This window comes from Malurus melanocephalus, unplaced genomic scaffold (genome assembly GCF_030028575.1).
Source record: "Malurus melanocephalus ecotype Western Australia unplaced genomic scaffold, MMel_1.1 scaffold_170, whole genome shotgun sequence".
NCBI lineage: Eukaryota > Metazoa > Chordata > Aves > Passeriformes > Maluridae > Malurus > Malurus melanocephalus.
The window spans coordinates 1,426,532-1,445,208 of NW_026623402.1; the positions used below are offsets into that span (position 1 = coordinate 1,426,532).

An 18,677-nucleotide genomic window follows, 5' to 3' on the forward strand; every position below is an offset into this window, starting at 1 on the left:
CTTGTCTCAGCTGGTGCACAGGATCAGGCGTTGGCTGGTGATTCCYCATGGCCATGGCTTGTCTGGGGGACAAACATCTGTCCTGGGRCCTCATCTATTTACATTTATGGGAAATAATCCACAGCTGCAGCCCAGAGCAGCTGCATGGCTGTACTTTGAAGGGAAAAGGTGACATCCCAGCCCTGGCTGAGTGCTGCTTTGATTTTCCTGGAGCCAGGAGTTCAGGCAGTCATTGGCATTTGTAAATAAAGAAACCYTAACCTTTAGAAGGAGGAAGGACTACAGTGATGTCTACCAGAGCTGGCATTGAGGATGAAGGCATAGCTTGGGGAGGAATAAAACATTACAGGTTTTCATTCTTCCTAAAATTTGATAGCTTGCATTCAGATTGCGTCCATCACTCACTGTTCCTGAAAAGAGCAGCTTGAAAGAGCTCTGGAGCTGCTGTGCTTTGCTGTTAGTGCTGCTGGGCACAGAGCTGGGGTTACAGACTTCTGCCTCCTGTGCTTTAAGAGATCCCTTTCCCTGCCAACAAGAAGAACAAGGGGAAGTGAGATCCATTCCAAACTGCCTGGAATACTGAACTGCCTGGAATACTGAACTGCCCACCTTCCTCGATGAGCCCTCTCCAGCCACACCTTTTGCTGCCTGGGGTCTTCCTGTGGTGCCTCCACTTTCCCATACTGAATTCTGTGGCCATCTGAAGAGAACGAGCASAGTGTGGAGGGAAGATGTGTAGGGAACACATCCATCATGGTGTTCATCTGGATTGCCCCGGGAAAACAGAGCTGCTGCACACAGCAGTGGGGAGAGGAGAGAGTTTGGGAGTGATGCTGCCTYGTTAAGGGCAGAATTTGGTGAATCACATCAGACATGAGCCTTGCTGAGTGAGAGAAAGGAGTGCTTCCTCTGCTACCCCAATGTGCTCAGCAGGGCTGGCAGGGAGAGGTGGCCTCAGCACAGAACTCCCAGTCTGCCTCGGGAGCTGCTGGAAGTGAAGTTTCGTTCTCCGAGGGGTTTGTTTGGTGTTGTCTCGCAGAGATAATGGCTGAGCAGATCTTTGTCTTGGAAAGCACCTGGTGTGTGAGGTGTGTGAGTAGATTGTGGGGTACACAGGGATTCTTCCTGCAGTTTCTGTTTTCCTGCTGGGGCTGGGAAGCAGCCTGGAGACTGCTTGCAACTTAAAAGACTCTCTCAGATCATCTGGCAGCAAAAGCTCTGCCTTTGTTGTCAGAGATGGGAACAGAAAACACTGCATGCACAAAGAGGGGATCATGGGTTTGGTCATATTTCTGTGTGACAGTTAAATATTTATGGCTTTGCTGCTACTCCAGTCTCCTCTGAAATGTGCTCATTCTTGTTTCTGCTCGGGGTTTTACAGCACACTTTTGTTGTGCTGGAAGTTTCCTTCCCAGAACTGTCTGCCTTCATTGGGGTAATATTGTCTGAAACAAAGCAGGAGCTCAGGGCTTCTCCTAAATGCTTTTGGAAGAACTGGTGTGTGTTTAATCCCAGCTGTGGCACAGAGTGGTCTTCTCCAGTGACTCGTGGTGGCAGAGGTCAGAATTTGTCACCCAAAGTGAATAAGGACAAATGGACACAAAGGAATAACTGGAACCAGGAAGCTGTGGATGTGCTCTCCATTTGTGCTCCTCCTGATAGTGGCAGTGTGGATGGACACGGTGTCAGGGCTGGGAGAAGCCCTGCAGACACACATGGGAATGGTTATGGTTCCGTGGGTTTGGGGTTTGAAACCTGTCCCAAYGTGAGTCCTGGTGTCCCTGGGGCTGTGCAACTGCTGTTGGCTGAGGGCAGGGAGCCTTCCTCCCTGGGAAAAGGCTTTTCCTATGACATGGGAGGAGCTCACAGCCCCAAAGCCGTGCAAGAGAGGGGTTTTCAGGTAGAGATCAAAGGCTGGGCTGCCCCTTCATCCTGCAGGGTTTGGGGAGTCTCCTCTCCTCCCACCAGGTCAGCTCTTGGAGCTGCTGCATCCACGGGCTTGGGGAAGGATTTACAGCTGCTGGGATGTTGGAGGAGGGAGAAGAACCAGCCCTGAGGTGAAACTCATATAATTCTCACACCTATCCTCTATTGGAACATTAAAAGTAACACTGAAGGATCATAAACACAAACAGTGTCCGAGTTATTGCAGTGAGAGAGKGCTCCTGCAGCTGCCTGCAGTGGGTCCCTCTGTGTTTTGTGTCCAAAAGRGCTCAGCTCAGTGTTAGAACCACTGGCTCTCTGCAATTCTCTCCTACATCCCAGGGAAAGTGGCTTTCTCCCTGTTTTCTCTGTTTTCCCTGCTCATGGCAGAGGAAGGCTGTGTCAGGAGCTCTCCACTGGGACATTTTAGCCATGCTGGACAAAGCAGGGCTCTCATCCTGCAGCCATCTGTCTGCTTTCTAATTCATGAGGAGAAAGATTTTCTGGGAGAAATAAGACTTTTCAAGCTCCATTTTCTGAACTGCCATTGGGGTTGCTGTCAGAAAACAGAATGTGACAGTGACAGGAACAATTCCCTGTCACAGGCTTTGCTTCCCAGGTGTGGCCACATCCCTGCTGCGGCCATGGAGCAGCACCCTGGGGTCCCCACGGATCACAGGGTGCTCCCCTTGGATTTTCCAGCCTGTGTCCTGGGGCTGAGTGATTATCCTGAAGGTTTTTGTAGAAATAGAGCCTGGTGTTGGTTTGACCACATTTGTCCCTTCTTTTCCTTCTCGAACATTCACAGACATCAGGTTTGTCCAAGGAACAGGTTGAACAAACAGAAAACTGGGATTTTGCTGCATTCTCACTTTGTAGGGCTTCTCTGGGCTCACTGCACTGTGCCAGGATGCAGGAGCTGGCATTGTGCCTTGGAAAYGGAGAAGATCTGTTCCTTAAATCCACTTTTCCTCTGATGATATTTTCCAGAGCAACCAAGTGTAATATCACCAGTGGAGGCTGGGGAATGATGGATTTCAGGACAGAATGGACAGATCCACTGGGAGATGCCAAAGCTCTTGGTTTGGTGCAGCTGATCTGACTGAAACAGGGTGAAAAGTGAAATCCCCAGCTCTGCTTTCAGGCAAATATCTCATGAAGCACAGGAAACAGACAAAGGAGACAACACAAAAGGTTGCTGAAGTGGAAAGGCAGTTGTCAGAGAGGTTTTAATATTCAAATAAATTTCATTTTCCGGTTGTTACTTTGAAACATTTGTAGAATGCTCTGAAGTGCCCATCATTTGTTGAGCAGCACACCAGAAATCTCTCAGGTGATCACACAATTAAACAGCATTATATGGAGYTCATAAAGCAGGGTGGATGCTTCTCCATGCAGGGTTAGCCCCTTTTCTCTCCATCATAAAAGTCCTGATGAGACCATGTTGAAAATTAATTTCTTTTTCTGTTTTGAAAAGGTCAGGCCACATGAGCTGAGGACAAATTAACGCCTGCTGTAAATCAAAGTAGAAACTTTAAAAGTCTGAAACCTCTCTGAGCTACATCTGAGCCTGTGTTTTAAAACTTTTTTTTTTTTATCATTTTCCATCCTTGGAATGATTGCTCCCCCTGAGAACTCTGCCCAAACGCATCTGTGTTTCTGGAATGTTCAAAGCAGAGCTTGACAAACATGACTTTCAGGAGTTGCCTTTGTCCCTGGACTGTGGCCTTGCTCACACAGCGTGCAGTCACAGCACATTCTCCTGAGTGACACATCCTTACACTTGCACTTGTACAAGTTGCTTGCTTGGCTGCCCAGAAAATGGATGAGAAACAAAATAAGGTGCTGAGCCTGGGAAATGCTGCACTTGTGGCGAGCTGTGACCTAAATGCCAGTTTTTTGCCGATCCATGAGGATGTGGCACGACGAGGCTTACAGATATGTGTCACTTGTGGTGACATGAGCACAGGAGAAATGTGCTWTTTTGGCTACAGGCATGTAGAAGTTCATGCAATCCCTTCCCAGCCCTTCCATTTGATTAGTTAATTAGAGCATTGCTTTCACAGAGCCCTTTTCTGCTGAGTGCTCAACACAGSCAGGGACAATCGGGGGCTCAGCTGATGGTGATGTCTGTGGGTGCTCTGTGCTTTGGGGAGTCACTGGGTTGGACCCTGAGAATGCCCAGGCTCTCAGGAAGCAGTTGCAGATTSATATTCTTGGGATATCATTTAATGGGAGTTACTGGAATGGTTGTAAGAAAGCACATTGCATAAATTAACAACACTGGGACTGAGTTTAATCCACCTGGTACATCCCTGTGTGCTCTGTGGCCATAAGATCCTGGTTTTTCCTGCTTTATTTTAAGGGACCAAGATACCATGGAAGTGAGAGCTGTCCTTTGTGCGTTTCAGGCGGTGGAGAAGGTGTTTGCAGTGCCAAAGGGATTTTACTGGCAGACAGTTGAGAGTGATGACAAACACTTCCCTGACAGCAGCGCCATGGAGGCTTGCAGAGACACAGACACCGAGGTAAAGAACAACAAACAGCCCCTCCTCCCTCACCTGGGGCTGAGGGGGACACTGAGACACAATGAGGTGCCCTGGAATATTTCACTCTTGAGGTTTGATACAAATACTGATCTTGAAGTATTTTTCACTCAGACCTAAATATATCAGCTGAGTATTTTATGTCATTGGTATTGATGTGCTGATTGCTCTGAGCCACAGAAGATTAAACTTTGAAACGTGTGGGCTGCAGAAATTGCYACCAACCAGGTGCAAATCACTAACAGTAGACAAAATTTTGATAACCTGAAACCGCTTGACTGTAAGCCAGTAAACAGCACAACTTTGATTAAACTTGGGCTCAGAAAGTAAGGAATTTCTGAAGGTTCTGGTACTGCCTGACCTTCAGGAACTGTGTKTGGTGTATGAACAAATAGGGAATAATTCTGCTCATTTCACCCCAGGAGAGGAGAAGGTTCAGGTGATTTCAATGAGCTCATRTTGAGGTGTGCAGCCCAAAATGTGCAGGACCTCACCCGTGTGAGATGAGCTGTTCCTGAGGGCAGGGCAGGGCCAGCAGGGTCAGCTGAGGGTCACAGAGCCACAGACTGGTTTGGGTGGGAAGGGACCTCAAAACCCATCCAGTGTCACCCCTGCCATGGCAGGGACACCTTCCACTGTCCCAGGCTGCTCCAAGCCCCAATGTCCAGCCTGGCCTTGGACACTGCCAGGGATCCAGGGGCAGCCACAGCTTCTCTGGGCACCCTGTGCCAGGGCCTCACCACTCCCACAGGGAACAATTCCTTCCCAATATCCYATCCATCCCTGCCCTCTGGCACTGGGAAGCCATTCCCTGTGTCCTGTCCCTGCATCCCTTGTCCCCAGTCCCTCTCCAGCTCTCCTGGAGCTCCTTTAGGCCCTGGCAGGGGCTCTGAGCTCTCCCTGGAGCCTTCTCCTCTCCAGGTGAGCATCCCCAGCTCTCCCAGCCTGGCTCCAGAGCAGAGGGGCTCCAGCCCTTGGAACATCCTTATGGCCTCCTCTGGACTCTCTCCAGCTGGCCAATGTCTTTCCTGTGCTGGTGGCCCAGARCTGGACACAGCCCTGCRGGTGGGAGTCCCCAGGGCMACAGCCAAGGCAGAAAGTCCAGGGTTCAGACAGGGGCCAGAATCAGTCATGTCTGAGAGCAGGGTGGGCACAACTCAACCAAGCTGCAATGGAGAGCACAGCCAAGTGCCAGGCTCCTGAGGAAAGGCAGACAGGCTCTTCTGAGGTTTCCCAGTGCTGGGTGGCTGCGTTATCACAGCTGGCCCCAAGCCCAGGCAGCCCCAGGGACTCAGAGYTGCTACAGGAAAATTCTTCCTTCCTGGCTGCTGTGAGTGCTGGGTTAATAGCAGCAGAGCTTGAGCTAGACAAACATAAAGAAATGGAGCTTTTATTCCTAATTAGACCACTTTTATATGATTTGAGTAAATTTATACCTTCATTTATCATGATGGTAAAGCCTCATAATGTCTTTATGGGGGAGCAGCATTTCATTTCAAGTGTCCGGTAGTGATGGATTCATTTGGCGTTTGCTGCAGCCATAAACCTTGAGCTGGGGAAATCCTTGTGCTGCTCTACATCCAGGAGATGCTCAAATTTGGGGCCAGAAAATCACTTTATCTGATCCCCAGCTGGACAATTTATTATCCACAACACAACTTGATCTTGAAGTATTGTGCTTGCTTTTTAAAACAATTTATTTCTCTGATGGGAAAAATAATAATAATTTTCTCTCCTTTGGGGTATAAACATTCAGAACATGTTGGTGTGTGTCTTCCTACATGCCAGGATGGGCTGAATTGGGTTAGGCTGGTAAAGAGGACTCTGAAATGTAAATTTGGGACAGTACCARTGATGTGTTTGTCTTTTGATATTTTTTTTAGTGTTGATTTTGTTGCTGTTATAGGCAGGGAGAAACAACCAGTTGGTCTATTATTATTTAATCCTCCAGAAAGATGGGCAAATGGTGCTGCASAAAGCTAACAGCAGAAGGGATGCACTGTGCTCTCTGCCCCAGAGGCCTTGCAGCTCTTTACCAGTAGGTTTTTCRTGACAAAAGGCACAGTCATATCAGCAAAAATAGAGGAAATTATAATTGTCACTGCTAGCTGGGATTTAGTCCAAAGCCAAGAGCCTTCTGTGTGAACTGCACAGAAACAGAAACCAAACCTCAGCCTCTCTGTAGCTGCAGCAGCACAGATCCAACCTGGGAGCTCCAGCTCTGAGGCTGTGGAGGGTTTGGAAGCATTCCCCTCGTTTTTCCATGTTTTCCTCTTGCTGTCCAGGTTGCCATGGTGCTGCTGTTCCAGGCTCTCCTCCGGAGCCCCCTGGAGACCCATCACACGCTGCAGCTGCTGCTGGGCTCAGGGCTCGATGTCTGCGGCCTCCGCCTGCTCTACCCCGGGCAGGAGCTGCTGCTCTCCAGCTCAGGTGAGCTCTGTGCCCCTCCAGAGCTTCCACTGGGTGCTGATGGTGATGGTGATGATGATGATGGTGATGGTGATGATGAGCAAGGCAAAGATCTGGAAATGCACTGAGGTGAAGAGTGATGAGAGAGTCAGATTTGCGTGATGGCTGTTTTATCAGTTCCTATATATTCCCCAAAAGAAATGATAGGATAACCTTGTTCCTTTCCTTCTGTTCCYGGTGCTGAACATGCATGAGCTGAATTTTTAACCCTTGATACATTTTTGGGTCTCAGACTTTAGTTGTTGTTCCTTTGCAATGAGCTTTCCCACACTGCAGKGCCCTGAGCTCCAGGATTAGTCTTGTGTGAGTTCAATATAATCTTTTAGTTCCCCACTGATACTACTGAAGGTTTTAGCTTCAGAAAATCCACCCTCCCTCTTCCACAATTCCCCCATCTCATTGCCTGTGGGACTCCAGGAGTACTGATTTGTCTGTGCTRTAATTGCATTGGCTGATAAAGCATCACCAAAATGTCACATTATTTAATAGAATCCCGCCTGAGATGGGAGACCAGCGAGATAAAGTAAATAAACATGATTTGGGGCTCTGAACTCAAATCACAATGTCTTTAACACCACACACCMATGTTTCAAATATTGGCATGTACCACTCAGGTCTTTTTTTTCCCCCATTTGAGAAACAGAGATGTTGAAGCCTCTCTTAAAGCATTATGGAATATTAYTGGTTGCTACTGCAACAAAGCTCCAGAGCAACAGGTGTTCCCTTAGCTGCAGAGTTTAGAGATTGCCTCTGCTTGTGGCTTTTGCYTCCTTTTGAGGCAAGAAATTCTCCTGGAAGGTTTGAATGTGGCACCATCTCACCCAGACAATCCATTTCTCTTGGGATATGGCAAGCTGAGAGGGAGAGAAATGGRTTTCCTTTTCCTCTGGCAGAAGGGGAATGAAGAATCAGCTTAACCCRAGAAAATTCCCCAGTCTTCTTGTTCCATTTTTGCATTTGAAAGTAATAGGAGCAGACTGCCTCAGGAATGGGATTGCAGTTGCTGCTGTCTGGGTGCTGTGCACGTAACACATTCCTGGTGAGAGCTGGGGAGATGAGGGAGGGCTCCAGAAAGGAATAAAAACCATAAAAACAGCAGTCATTAGGAGCTGACAGGCAGCAGCTCTGCTCCAATGCTCTGCACCATGCACCATTATTTAGGAACATTTCGTATGAAGAGACAATTCATTTGGGCTGAGAACTGCTGTGCAAGTTTGTAAATTAGATTTTTACCCTTAGCTTGATAATTCTAAAATTACTGTTTTAAATATTTACAGCCAGTTGCTCCATTATCTACTTGCTCTGCAGATTTGTGTTCTGCCTTCTGATTCTTATGCAAGAAATGATGTATTTGAAYATGTTTTTAAACCTTTGAGGTTTTTAAACCTAAGAGAAGGAAATTGCACACTTTGCTSCTTTTTCTGACATCTGCAGTAAGAACTGCAAAGGAGGCAAATTTGCTTTTTCTCGGGTTGGTTGCTGGGTCCCAACTCTGCTGGCAGAAGACATGGAGAGAGTTTTGCCAGTCACAGGGAAGAGTTGGTGCAGGAAATAAGGGAAGGCACGGTTCAAATCCTGGCAGAAAATTAAAGGTGACAAATCAAATATTTGCCTGGATCATAGAGCATTGTACAAAATCTGTATTTGATGCAGAAGGGAATAATAAAAGAAAAGAAATCCCCAGATTTCCAGTTTGCGATGCCCTTCAAAAACATCCCTTTCCTCAGGCCCTGTTCTTGTCCTGTCTGTGCTTCAATCCCCCAACCTTGCTTGTGCTCCTGAACAAAACAGCACACAGGAACTTGAAGTGCTGGCTTAGAGTCCCAGTTTGGGCTGGAAAAGACCCTAAAAACCACCAAGTTCCATGGGCAGGGACCCTTCCAGTGGGTCACCTGCTCTGTAAGAACTTTTCACAGTAAACAGGAGGCAACCAACTGCTCCTTTTTCAGACTGCCCTGGATAACCTCAGGTTTGCTTTTGGGTAAAAGTGTGCAGGTACTGCCAGCAAATCTCCCCCAGGACAGGGAACCAGGTGGTCCCAGGACAGATGACCAGGTGGTTTCTCTGTTGAGGTCTGGCTCTGGCAGATCTGAAAGGAGCACCTGAGTGGAATGAATGACCTCGGGATGGGTTGTGCCATGTTTTACTCACACATGTTTTTGTTTCCACAGAAAATCTGCCTTCCTCCTACACCTCAGAGCCTGGCAAGGTGCCCCCAGTGCTGGCATTATGTGTGAGAGGGCCCAAAGCCCGTGACACCCTGCAGGACATCACCCGTGGCTCTGGCAGCCGAGCAGAGCCTCTCGTGTCCCTGCCCCTGCCCAGCCGGCTGCACAGGGAGCTGTGCCTCTGGTTTGGAGGGAGAGCTGCTGCAGTCCTGCCCCCAGCTCACAGGTATGGCCCAGGGTGGTGGGAGCTGTGAGCTATGGAGGGTGGGCAGGTACTCAGTGCTCTGGAGTGCAGCAGTGCAGGGGAGCAATCCTGCTACTTCTGTATTTCCAAACCACTTGTAAAATCTGCAAAAGTCCTTCTCTTCTGCAGCAGATCATAGAATCATGGAACATCCCGAGTGGGAAGGGACCCACAGGGATCATGGATCCAATCCCTGGCCCTGCACAGACCCCTCAACAATCCCACCCTGTGCATCCCTGGCAGCGCTGTCCAAACGCTCCTGGAGCTGTGGCAGCCTCGGGGCCGGGACCATTCCCTGGGGAGCCTGGGCAGTGCCAGCACCCTCTGGGGACAGAAGAACCTTTCCCTGATCTCCAGCCTGAGCCCTCCCTGACACAGCCCCAGCCCTTCCCTCAGGTCACAGATTTCTGAGAAGTGGAATACCATTCCCTGCTCCCTGGTATCCATGCCTGTAATTCACACTTTGCAGCCAGATGTGGAGATCAGGTGCTGGAGAAGAGCTGCAAGGCTGTCACTGAGTGCCCCTGTCCTAGGAAACCTGCTCTGGCCTTGCCTTGTCCCCCCCATATCAGCTGATAAAGGGATTCAATAGGAAAAAAATCCTTTGGAGGATGATGAGAGAAGTGTGTGAAGATGAAGGGKGGCTTCTAAACCTTTAACTGCATGAGAAACTCTACTGCAGAGAGCTCAGGCAAGGCCCTGCACCTGTGGGCTCTGGAGGGAGTTTTAGGGATTCTGGCTGATCCTGGGTGCAGGGTGGCACAGTCAGAGGCTGCAGGTGAGATCCTCTGCAGTGCTGTCAGTGCTTSTGTGGGGTGGCAGAGCTCAGCCATGTGGGGTTAACCTGTGGATTGCCGTGGAGGATTGCATGTCACAGTTCAGTTGTGCTCACCCACGACCAGAAACTCCCATCATTTTCATTCTGAAGATGTGAAAAAAAAAATCAATTTGGCCAAGTTTCATTCTCTTTATTTTCCTCGGGGATGCTTTTTCCCTCTTACAAAGATGAAGAATTCTGCTCCTCTGGTATAACTGGGTCCGGAGCGGTGCTACATTCTAAATAACGCACTCTTAATGCTGGTAATTTGGTCTGTTGGGAGGCAGGAATACAAACTGCAGCTCGGATTGCCCTTTGCAGATTAGACTTGCAAATGCTGTGGGCTCCTGGGAGTGAGCGAGCAGGATGTGTTCCAGCCGGCTCCGTGCTGGTGGCAGGGGATGAGGCAGGTTTGTCTGAGCAGCCTGAGCTCACAGTCCCAGCCAAAACTGTTCCCTGACAGTCCCTGGCTTTCCACCACACCTTCTGTTCACCCTGCCCTGCCTGGGTCCTTTCAGATGTGCAGCAATGTTGTGGAGCTTTCACTGGCAGGAGCAGCTCTGCCAGACTGGATGGTGCTTGTTGCCTAACACGAACTCTTCAAACTGGTTAAACTCAGCCTAAAGAACCCGAAGTGAATAGCATCAAGGATGTGTCTGTGGGTGGGAGAAGCTCTGCTAGTGCAGCCTGACATATTTCTTGATTCCCAGATTTCTTTGCCAAGCTGGCTACTTTGCATTAGCTACTTTTAATTGAACACAGAGAGCCTCAGGGGGAGTAATATGAAAAGAAATTCAGTCTGAGAGACCTTGATGCAGCTCATGTCACGGACAAGGGATTGAAATGGCTTTTCCAGTAAAGCAGTTTTACCAGAGAAGCTTCTGTGGCCTTGGATTTGTCACAGAAAGTAGGTTTGAGTCAGAACCTTTTAATATTTTTCATTTAATATTTATCATTTTTTCTGCAGCTCTCAGAGTCCTTCATCAACTGGGGCAGGAGCAGATGAAGAAAAAGTTGATCTCCAGGGCTTGCTGCTGCCTCGACCTCCAGCCATGCTTGTCTCAACTACCAAAGGTCAGTGTTAGGGAACTAAACCTGAGGGTTTATGGCTCTCCATCACTGACAACATTACTGTGCACAAACCCACCTGAGGCAATCCTGCCTCCCTGGATTGCTCAGGGCTGTGACCTGGCCAGTTCTGGCCCAGGAGTGAATTTCTAGTGGGACATCCTTGCGTAAAATGAAACAACAGACAAGTGGCACCTCCTCATGGGAGCAGCTGCTGGAGGCCTGGGGGCTGCATAGATGTCACTGAAGGGCAGAAAAAGAAACAAAAAAACACTGCACAGGAAATGTCTGCACAGAAGGACCTGTTCATCAAAGGAACATTCACATGAAGAGCTAACAGAGTCCTTATACTGCTTTTTTATCAGATCAGAGATCACCTGCCTATCTGGTGAAGATGGAATATTACAGTCAGGGCAATTCAATGGTTAAGGCTTCATTTAGGGCAGGACTGACCACAGTCAGAAAGGAGAGCACTTTGTGGGACTCATAACAACTGGGTATCACCTGGATCCACTTCAATCCCTTTTTTTCCCTTCCTAGGAGTCACGTCCAGCTCCTGAGTTTGTACCTAACTAGAAGCAAGCAGTGTCCAAGCTGGCTAAAAGGTGTTGGGGTCCTGCTGTAAAGGCCAGCATCCCCTGCAGTGGGCCTGGCACAGCAGATCTGGGCTGCAGGGGGGGTTTGGACCATGCTCGTGGAGCTCTGGGTTGGTTTCTGCTCCCCCAGTGAAGGTGGTTTGACAGGAAGGAAGCCTGAGGGGAGCAGAAGTTCAGCAGCTGTCAGAGAGGAGATGGCAGAAGGAAAGCAGGGCTGTGGTGACAGGGAAGGAAGGCTTGGGGGATTACATTGCCAAAAGAATGAATCCACGAGGAAAGATGAAAACATGGGCCAAAATGATGAAAAAGGAGTGGAAAGGAARGAAAATAGAGRAGGGAGAAAGGAACAAACCAGTTTTGAGACAGTTTTCCCTCTTTTGGCACGTGTTAACTCAGGTAGTTTGGCAGCCAGCCCTTGGCTCTGTTATTTGGGATTGGGATTGATGGCAGCTGGTGGCTACTGATGGGATGAGTCACATTTGCTGCCTCCCTCCCTYCTTTTCTGGCCATTAATGATTCACAGTTGCTGTGGGCTGCTCAGTTCCACCCCACCACRTTCCATCTGGATGGGGGCTCAGGAAGCCACTGGCAAGCTTTGCTCCTCAGATAACTTTGCTCTGGCAAGGGGAGCTGGAAATCTGGTCTGGGAGCTGAYACCCTTGGGGTTTTCAGGCAAAGAAACAGTCACTGACTCCTTCCCTCAGCTCTCCAGCAGCTCCTCTTGGAGCCAGGAATTCACCCATGCAGAGAGCAGAGGTGCTGCAGCTCCCACCAGGTAGATTTGTCCCCTCTCAATAATCAAAGTTTTAGTGACCCAAGCAGATATTCTTGTTGATTTGGGATATATGTGTGCAAGAAATGTTTCTAAAAGTGCTATCAACTGGAGAGGAACCAAAATCCTCCCACTCACAATCTCAGATTTTGACAGTTCCCATATCATGAATATGGCTAAAAGCCAGTGCTCAAGCCATAAAGCCAAAGAGAGATTTTAGGCAAAGAAACACCCACCCTGCCTGTACCATCCTTAGGGATAAATATGAGGGTTCCCTTGGTTTGGTGCTACTTTGAACTACCAGGCTGAACCTTGGCAGGACATCTCCATATCACAATATCCAGAATAAAAAAGAAATATTCACTGTCCTACCCTCAAAATCAATCGGGACACAGAGAAAACTCCTCCAATCTCATTAAATCAGTTGGTTAAAGCTTAGAGAAATTAAAGGGGCAGTGTGGAGGGAACCCACATAGGAGTGGAACTGAGGATTTGTCTTCAGAGCTCGCTCTTGGCAGYTTATGGAGATGTGAATGTACTTTGTAAGGGATAAAAAAGCTGTGTTGGGACTAAGAAAGTGTAGTAATGGAGGTCATGGTAAAAACAGAGACCTCAGGTAGATCAGAAGCTTCAGGGAAAAGCCTTGAGCTTGTCTTGTAGTGCCTAAGATGGGGCTTAGGCTGCAAGGGAGGCCTTGGAGGCTCTGCCTCCTGAGCTTGYTCCTGGCTGGCACTGAGCCTGGGATTCACCTTGGAAAACAGGACTCTAAAAACCCAAGGTTCTAGCCCAAGGTAAATTCCAGTTGCTTCTACAACCTCATATCTGGGATGAGGGATGCAAGAAGAGCTCAAGCAGCCAGACCTGGGGGAGAGGATCAGGTAGGACAGGGCAAGGATCAGGTAGGACATTACTGAGATGTCCAAGGAACCTGGGAAGCTCAAAGGTGACATCACAGGTGGTCCAGAGCTTCAARAGCTTGTGCCACCAGACAGGTCTGGGGTGAAGGGTGAGGGCAGGAATAGGGAAGGGAGAAGCAGGAGGTGGAGCTGAGCAGGAATTGCTGAAGCAGATCAGGATCAGAACACCAGTAACAGCAGAAAGGAATGGCCAGGGCTGCTTCATGTGCTTTGTAGTGGGCAAACTGACCAGGAACAAGGAGTTCCTGTTGCCCTGTTTGGTCACTCACTGGAGTGTCCAGGCTCAGGAGAGCCTCAGTCCCTCAGCCCTGCCCTGAGCACTGGGGGCTTCATGGGGACAGCACTGCCACCCTGCCTGGGGACACACACTGCCTCATCTCATTTGATGATTCATAAACCTACTCCTGATGATGCCATAAGCTTTCCCACTCTGGGCTGGCCTTGGATTGCAGTCACAATGAGCTGGATGCAGCAAACAAACCGTGAAACACGGGGTCAGCTCTCAGGATATGACTGTTTGCTTCAAGGGGGAGCTGGGAGAGCTGCCTTGCTCTGACACCATGGCTCCYGTGACAATAACACGCTGCTTTTCTTCCCTCTCGTTGCTCTAGGGGACATCATTCTGCTGGTGTCACCTGTGGTGCCCCCATGTGCCTACGGGGCCGTGCTTTCAGCCTGTGCTCGCCGGGGCTTTGTGCTGCAGGGACTCCGCCGGCTGCAGCTCTCAGCACTGCAGGCTCTGGTGCTGGGCATGACAGCAGGGCAGGTACTGTGCCCCTGCTGCCCTGGGGTACCCCTTGTTGTGCAGCCAATCCTGCCAGCACTGCTCCAGGAGGTGCTCCGAGGACACCATTCCCTCTTTTCCAGTTCTCCCTGTTCCTGTGAGTGGTGCTCTGGCTGCTTTCAGTGCTGGCTTTTCCTGCAGGAGGAAAATCCCACAAAGCCTGGGCCTCTCATGGAGGACAGGAGTGTAAATTCACCATCCTACTCCTAGCAAAGGCAACGTGGATTTTACTATTGATATCAGAATGAACAAGGGCAGGCAGGAAGCCCCATGAACCAAAWGAACACTCTCTGATCTGCACAGGGRTGTTCAGGAGAAGGGGCTTCACTGATATTTGATCCCTATTTCAGTGCATTCCAGATGGGTTTCAACAAGAACTGTCAAAAATAACTTTTTTTTTCTTTGAAACTGTGCCTGCTGTGGTGATAGGTTTGAGTTAAACTGCACTTGGCATTTTGACAAGTCAGCCTAAGGAAACAGCAATAATCACAAATGCAAGATTGCAGTCAGACTTAACATATGCAAGAAGTCCAGTGCTGCACTTCTTACATTATAAATCCCACAGGGATCAAATGACACCTCCTCTCACAAAGGAATGGGCCCCTCCCTTCAAATCATCCTGCTGAGGGTTCTTTGCTATGCCAGTCAGGAAATGCATGATTTTGCAAATCAAGCTCTACAAATCCCCTCTTTTTGCTTGTTCTGTGATCAAACCTAGGGAATAACAAGGCCCCTGCCTGTAATATTTTATAGAATGACTATGGCTATTTATGGAATAGTGCAGCCCAAATAGCCAGATATTTGGAGCATGCTGCTAAAGGGCCATGAAGGAGTTAACAGCAGCAACCATTGCTCCAATGAGCTGTTTGGAGCTAAAATTTCTGAAAATCACCCCTTCATTTGGGACTCCAGATCACCTGAGTGACTTAGGATGGTACCATATATCAGATGAGTTACAACAGCTGTGGTTTCAGCCCAGTCCAGCTGCAGGGCAGAATGTTTTTGTGTTAAGCCTCTTCCCTGAGTTTAAATTAAGTTTTTCTGTCTCAGGAAAAGATGACGCAGAACACGCAGATATTGGAATTCCTGTGGCTCAGTGCTGACCTGTATYTTGCCATGCCATTGTAATTTATCTATTTGCTCAAGCCCTGTAGTAATTACATCTGGTTTTATCAGGTCTAATCTGCCCCTCATCATTCCAGATCGCTGTCTTTTGCCCTGGTGAGAGTTCCAGCTCACCTGCTGTTGCTGCAGGAGGAGATGTCCCCTCTGGAGCCCGCAGGCACTGCCTGCTTTTGCTGCTGAGGAGGGAGAACGCCACCCATCACATCCCTGCCTTGCTGACAGGTAAGGCTTGCCCTGTCCAGCCTGGAAAGGAGGGTTTGCATGTCAGTGTGTGTGAGTTAACATCAGCAGTCCAACCACAGCTGTGCAGTGCAGGGAATATTTATTGGGAATATCAAGGTCTGCTCAGGTTGCCGTAGGAATTTCCAGACCAACGTGTGAATCAGTCACTACTACACATCCAACAGAGCTGTTGATCTTTGCCAGCTGTTTGATCTTTAGCTCTGGAGTCCTCCTGAACTCAGAATCAACAAGCAGTTCCCCCTGGAAGGAGCCTCAGAGGGCTTCTCATCCAACATCCTGCTCAGCAGAGCATCAGTGATGAAGTCTGTCAGGATGCTCAGGCTTTTTCCAGTCAGGTTTTAAAAATCTGCAAGGACAGAGATTCCCCTACCTCTCTGGGCATTTCTTCCCATCCTTACAGCAAAGAACTGCTCATCYATCCTTATGGGAACTGGTTTTCCTTTATGTGAAATTGTAACCTCCTCTTTGGGTTTGTCCCTGGACATTCCAAGCTGGGGTCTCTTTGGCATCTCACACTCAGCACATGGAGGTGYACATGGCTGGGGTTGTYCTGTGCAGRGCCAGCAGCTRGACTTCAGTGATCCTTGTGGGTCTCYCCCAGCTCAGGCYYTGCTGTGAYTTGATGGCCTCAATCCCCTCCTCTCAGGAGCCCTTTTTGCCCAGAGAGGTGGGGTAGCCAAAATACAGCGGTGCCACTGAGCCTGAGGGCAGCACCTGCTCATGTCWGCCTCAGTTCTGATCCTGCATCTCTGTGACTTCCAAAAACCCAAAAGGTCATTCAATTTGTGTGTAGAACTGCCAAAAATCAGAAAAGTTGCTGCCCTAAATTTTGTTACTGAAGTTAGACTGTTTTATTAAAGGTTGAGTTGACATTGATCTCAAGTGGGGAGGATCAGAGGCAGCAGCAGTGGTCAGGAGGGAACAGAAATCCTGCCCTGCCCAAGGAGAGGTCACTGTGGGTGACCCTTCCATTAACACCATCCCAAACAGCCCATGATGGAGACATTCATCCAGTTGCCTCCTTTTATCTATCCACAATAGGAAAGAACATTTAGCGCTTTGGAGGGGGAAAAAAAAATCAATTCAAGAAGCCCTGGGCTTTGTCTCCTGAGACTATCACAGAATGTTCTGAAAACACGTGCAGACACAGAGGATTAATCATGGCACAGTAATTACAGCCCCGTGTCACCTGTGCCTCTGCACCCAAGGAAAGTTGTTCATTAAAAGGTGCAGTTTTTGCTGCTTCCCTGAGTGCCACAGATGATGCTTTGTGTTTGTGTTTTGTGTTCATGATTTGTGTTGATATTYTGTGTTCACAGTTTGTGTTCATATTTTATGTTCATGTTTTGCATGGGAAAATTTCCACTAGAAATATATAGGTGGGACTGGAACAAAGGATAGTCTGAAAAGGCAAAATGTTTTCCCTCATGGTAGAGAACTCAGGGGTTTTCCCTTTGCTTGTGACAGATTTTGCCAATGCCTCTTTCCATGTTTTCTGTGCTGTTTTCATCTGTACATCAGAACTGATTCAAAAAGATATCTTAGTCCATATTCCAGAGCCCTGGAGAGAGAAAGCAGCTATTCTTTCCACACAAGCTTTGGTTTGGCCTCTGGGAAGTGAAGAATAGAATTTGAAGTAGAGAAGAATTAGAATCTGAGTAGGATAAACACCTCACTGAGTTTTGTGTTTGTAATCAATACCTCTGAAGAGCAGCTGTCCCTTCCAAGTCTTGAACACTGTTCAGTTTTCAAAGCAAATTAAAATGCAACAATTCTTCCTGAAATAGAGCAGATAAATAGGTGGGWAAGGATCTCTGTGCTGAGGTTCAAACCCCATACATTTCTGTCCAAGTTTTGCTTTCTGCCATGCCTTGAGTTTGAATAAACAGCAGGCAGTGCTGCTGTGACAGTGATGGCCCATTTTTGGTGCCTCACGCCTGCTGAATTTTGAGAAGCAGGTGATTGTCAGTGGCACATTTGACATCCAAGCTTTGTCATCAGCCTCTAGCACCAATAATCCATTTCCCATGCTCCACTGCAGCAAATTTTTGACAGGCTCGTACGGTGGGAAGCTATCAAATGTGTACAGAGTAATTTAAAAAATAACAAGCCTTTAAAACTGTGGCCTGAAATATTATTACAGAAGGCTGAACTAATTGTTGTGGAAATGTACTGTATGCAACACCTTAATGCACTGCCTGTGCACAGCCCAGCTCTTTGGAGAGAGAATGGGATCTGAGAGATTGCTGCTTTAAGCACTTAGTGCCTGTGAAATGGGATATTTTCCAGGCTGGGAGCCACAGGAGCAGAACATGATGTCTCTGTTCAGGTCTGTCAACCCAGCAACACCTCGGTGCCCACGTGGGCCCTGTGGGATGCAGGGCTTTGGCCCCATGCCTGGAGGTGGGAGACACCTTGAGGGCCTCCATGTGAGCACTGGGTCACATTTGGGATTCTTCCTAGAGGATACCACCTTATTTGAGGGATTTATTTTAATTCAGGAGCTCTATGGCTGCATCTACTCCAYGTTTCTGTTCCTAGCAGGAGTTAGAAGGGGATAGAAACAAAAAAAAAGCCAGAGAGAGCTGTGGCCCAGTCCCAGTTTTCCACAGCTACTTGCCCCACTTTAAGTGATCAGTGTGATTTTGGGGAGAGGAGATGGTTCAGTGGCATTTGGGGTGTTGGATGAGCCCAGTCTCTCACAGAGCTCTGGCCAGGGACTCACACATTTGCCAGCAGAGTGTTTTCCTGTCAGGCTTAGCTGAGCCCTGCCTTGCTCACACTCTYCTGCTGTTCTGAGCACAGGGCTGATGGAGGAGCTGGCCAAGCCAGGCCTGAGCAGTGTCCACCCTGCAGCCACTGGGCTGGAGCCCTCGCTGTGCTTCCATGGGGCACCCTACACCGAGACCTTGCTGCAGAGCCTGGGTAGGTCAGGGCTGGCAACTGCTCTGTCCTTTGCTGGCTTTTCCAGCATCAGACACTCAGGAAATGGTTGGGTTGGGCTG

At 48.7% G+C, this 18,677-nt stretch overlaps 1 protein-coding gene across 1 annotated transcript in view; it reads left to right on the forward strand.

Moving 5' to 3' along the window:
- The window catches only part of DNAAF8 (dynein axonemal assembly factor 8), an 84,447-nt gene that overhangs the window by 37,378 nt on the left and 28,392 nt on the right, over window positions 1-18,677 (forward strand). The window contains exons 14-20 of the mRNA XM_057372341.1: window positions 4,335-4,451; window positions 6,755-6,899; window positions 9,110-9,332; window positions 11,135-11,241; window positions 14,132-14,286; window positions 15,507-15,651; window positions 18,478-18,597. Coding sequence (XP_057228324.1) covers window positions 4,335-4,451; window positions 6,755-6,899; window positions 9,110-9,332; window positions 11,135-11,241; window positions 14,132-14,286; window positions 15,507-15,651; window positions 18,478-18,597 — 1,012 coding nt within the window. The remainder of the gene's footprint in view (window positions 1-4,334; window positions 4,452-6,754; window positions 6,900-9,109; window positions 9,333-11,134; window positions 11,242-14,131; window positions 14,287-15,506; window positions 15,652-18,477; window positions 18,598-18,677) is intronic.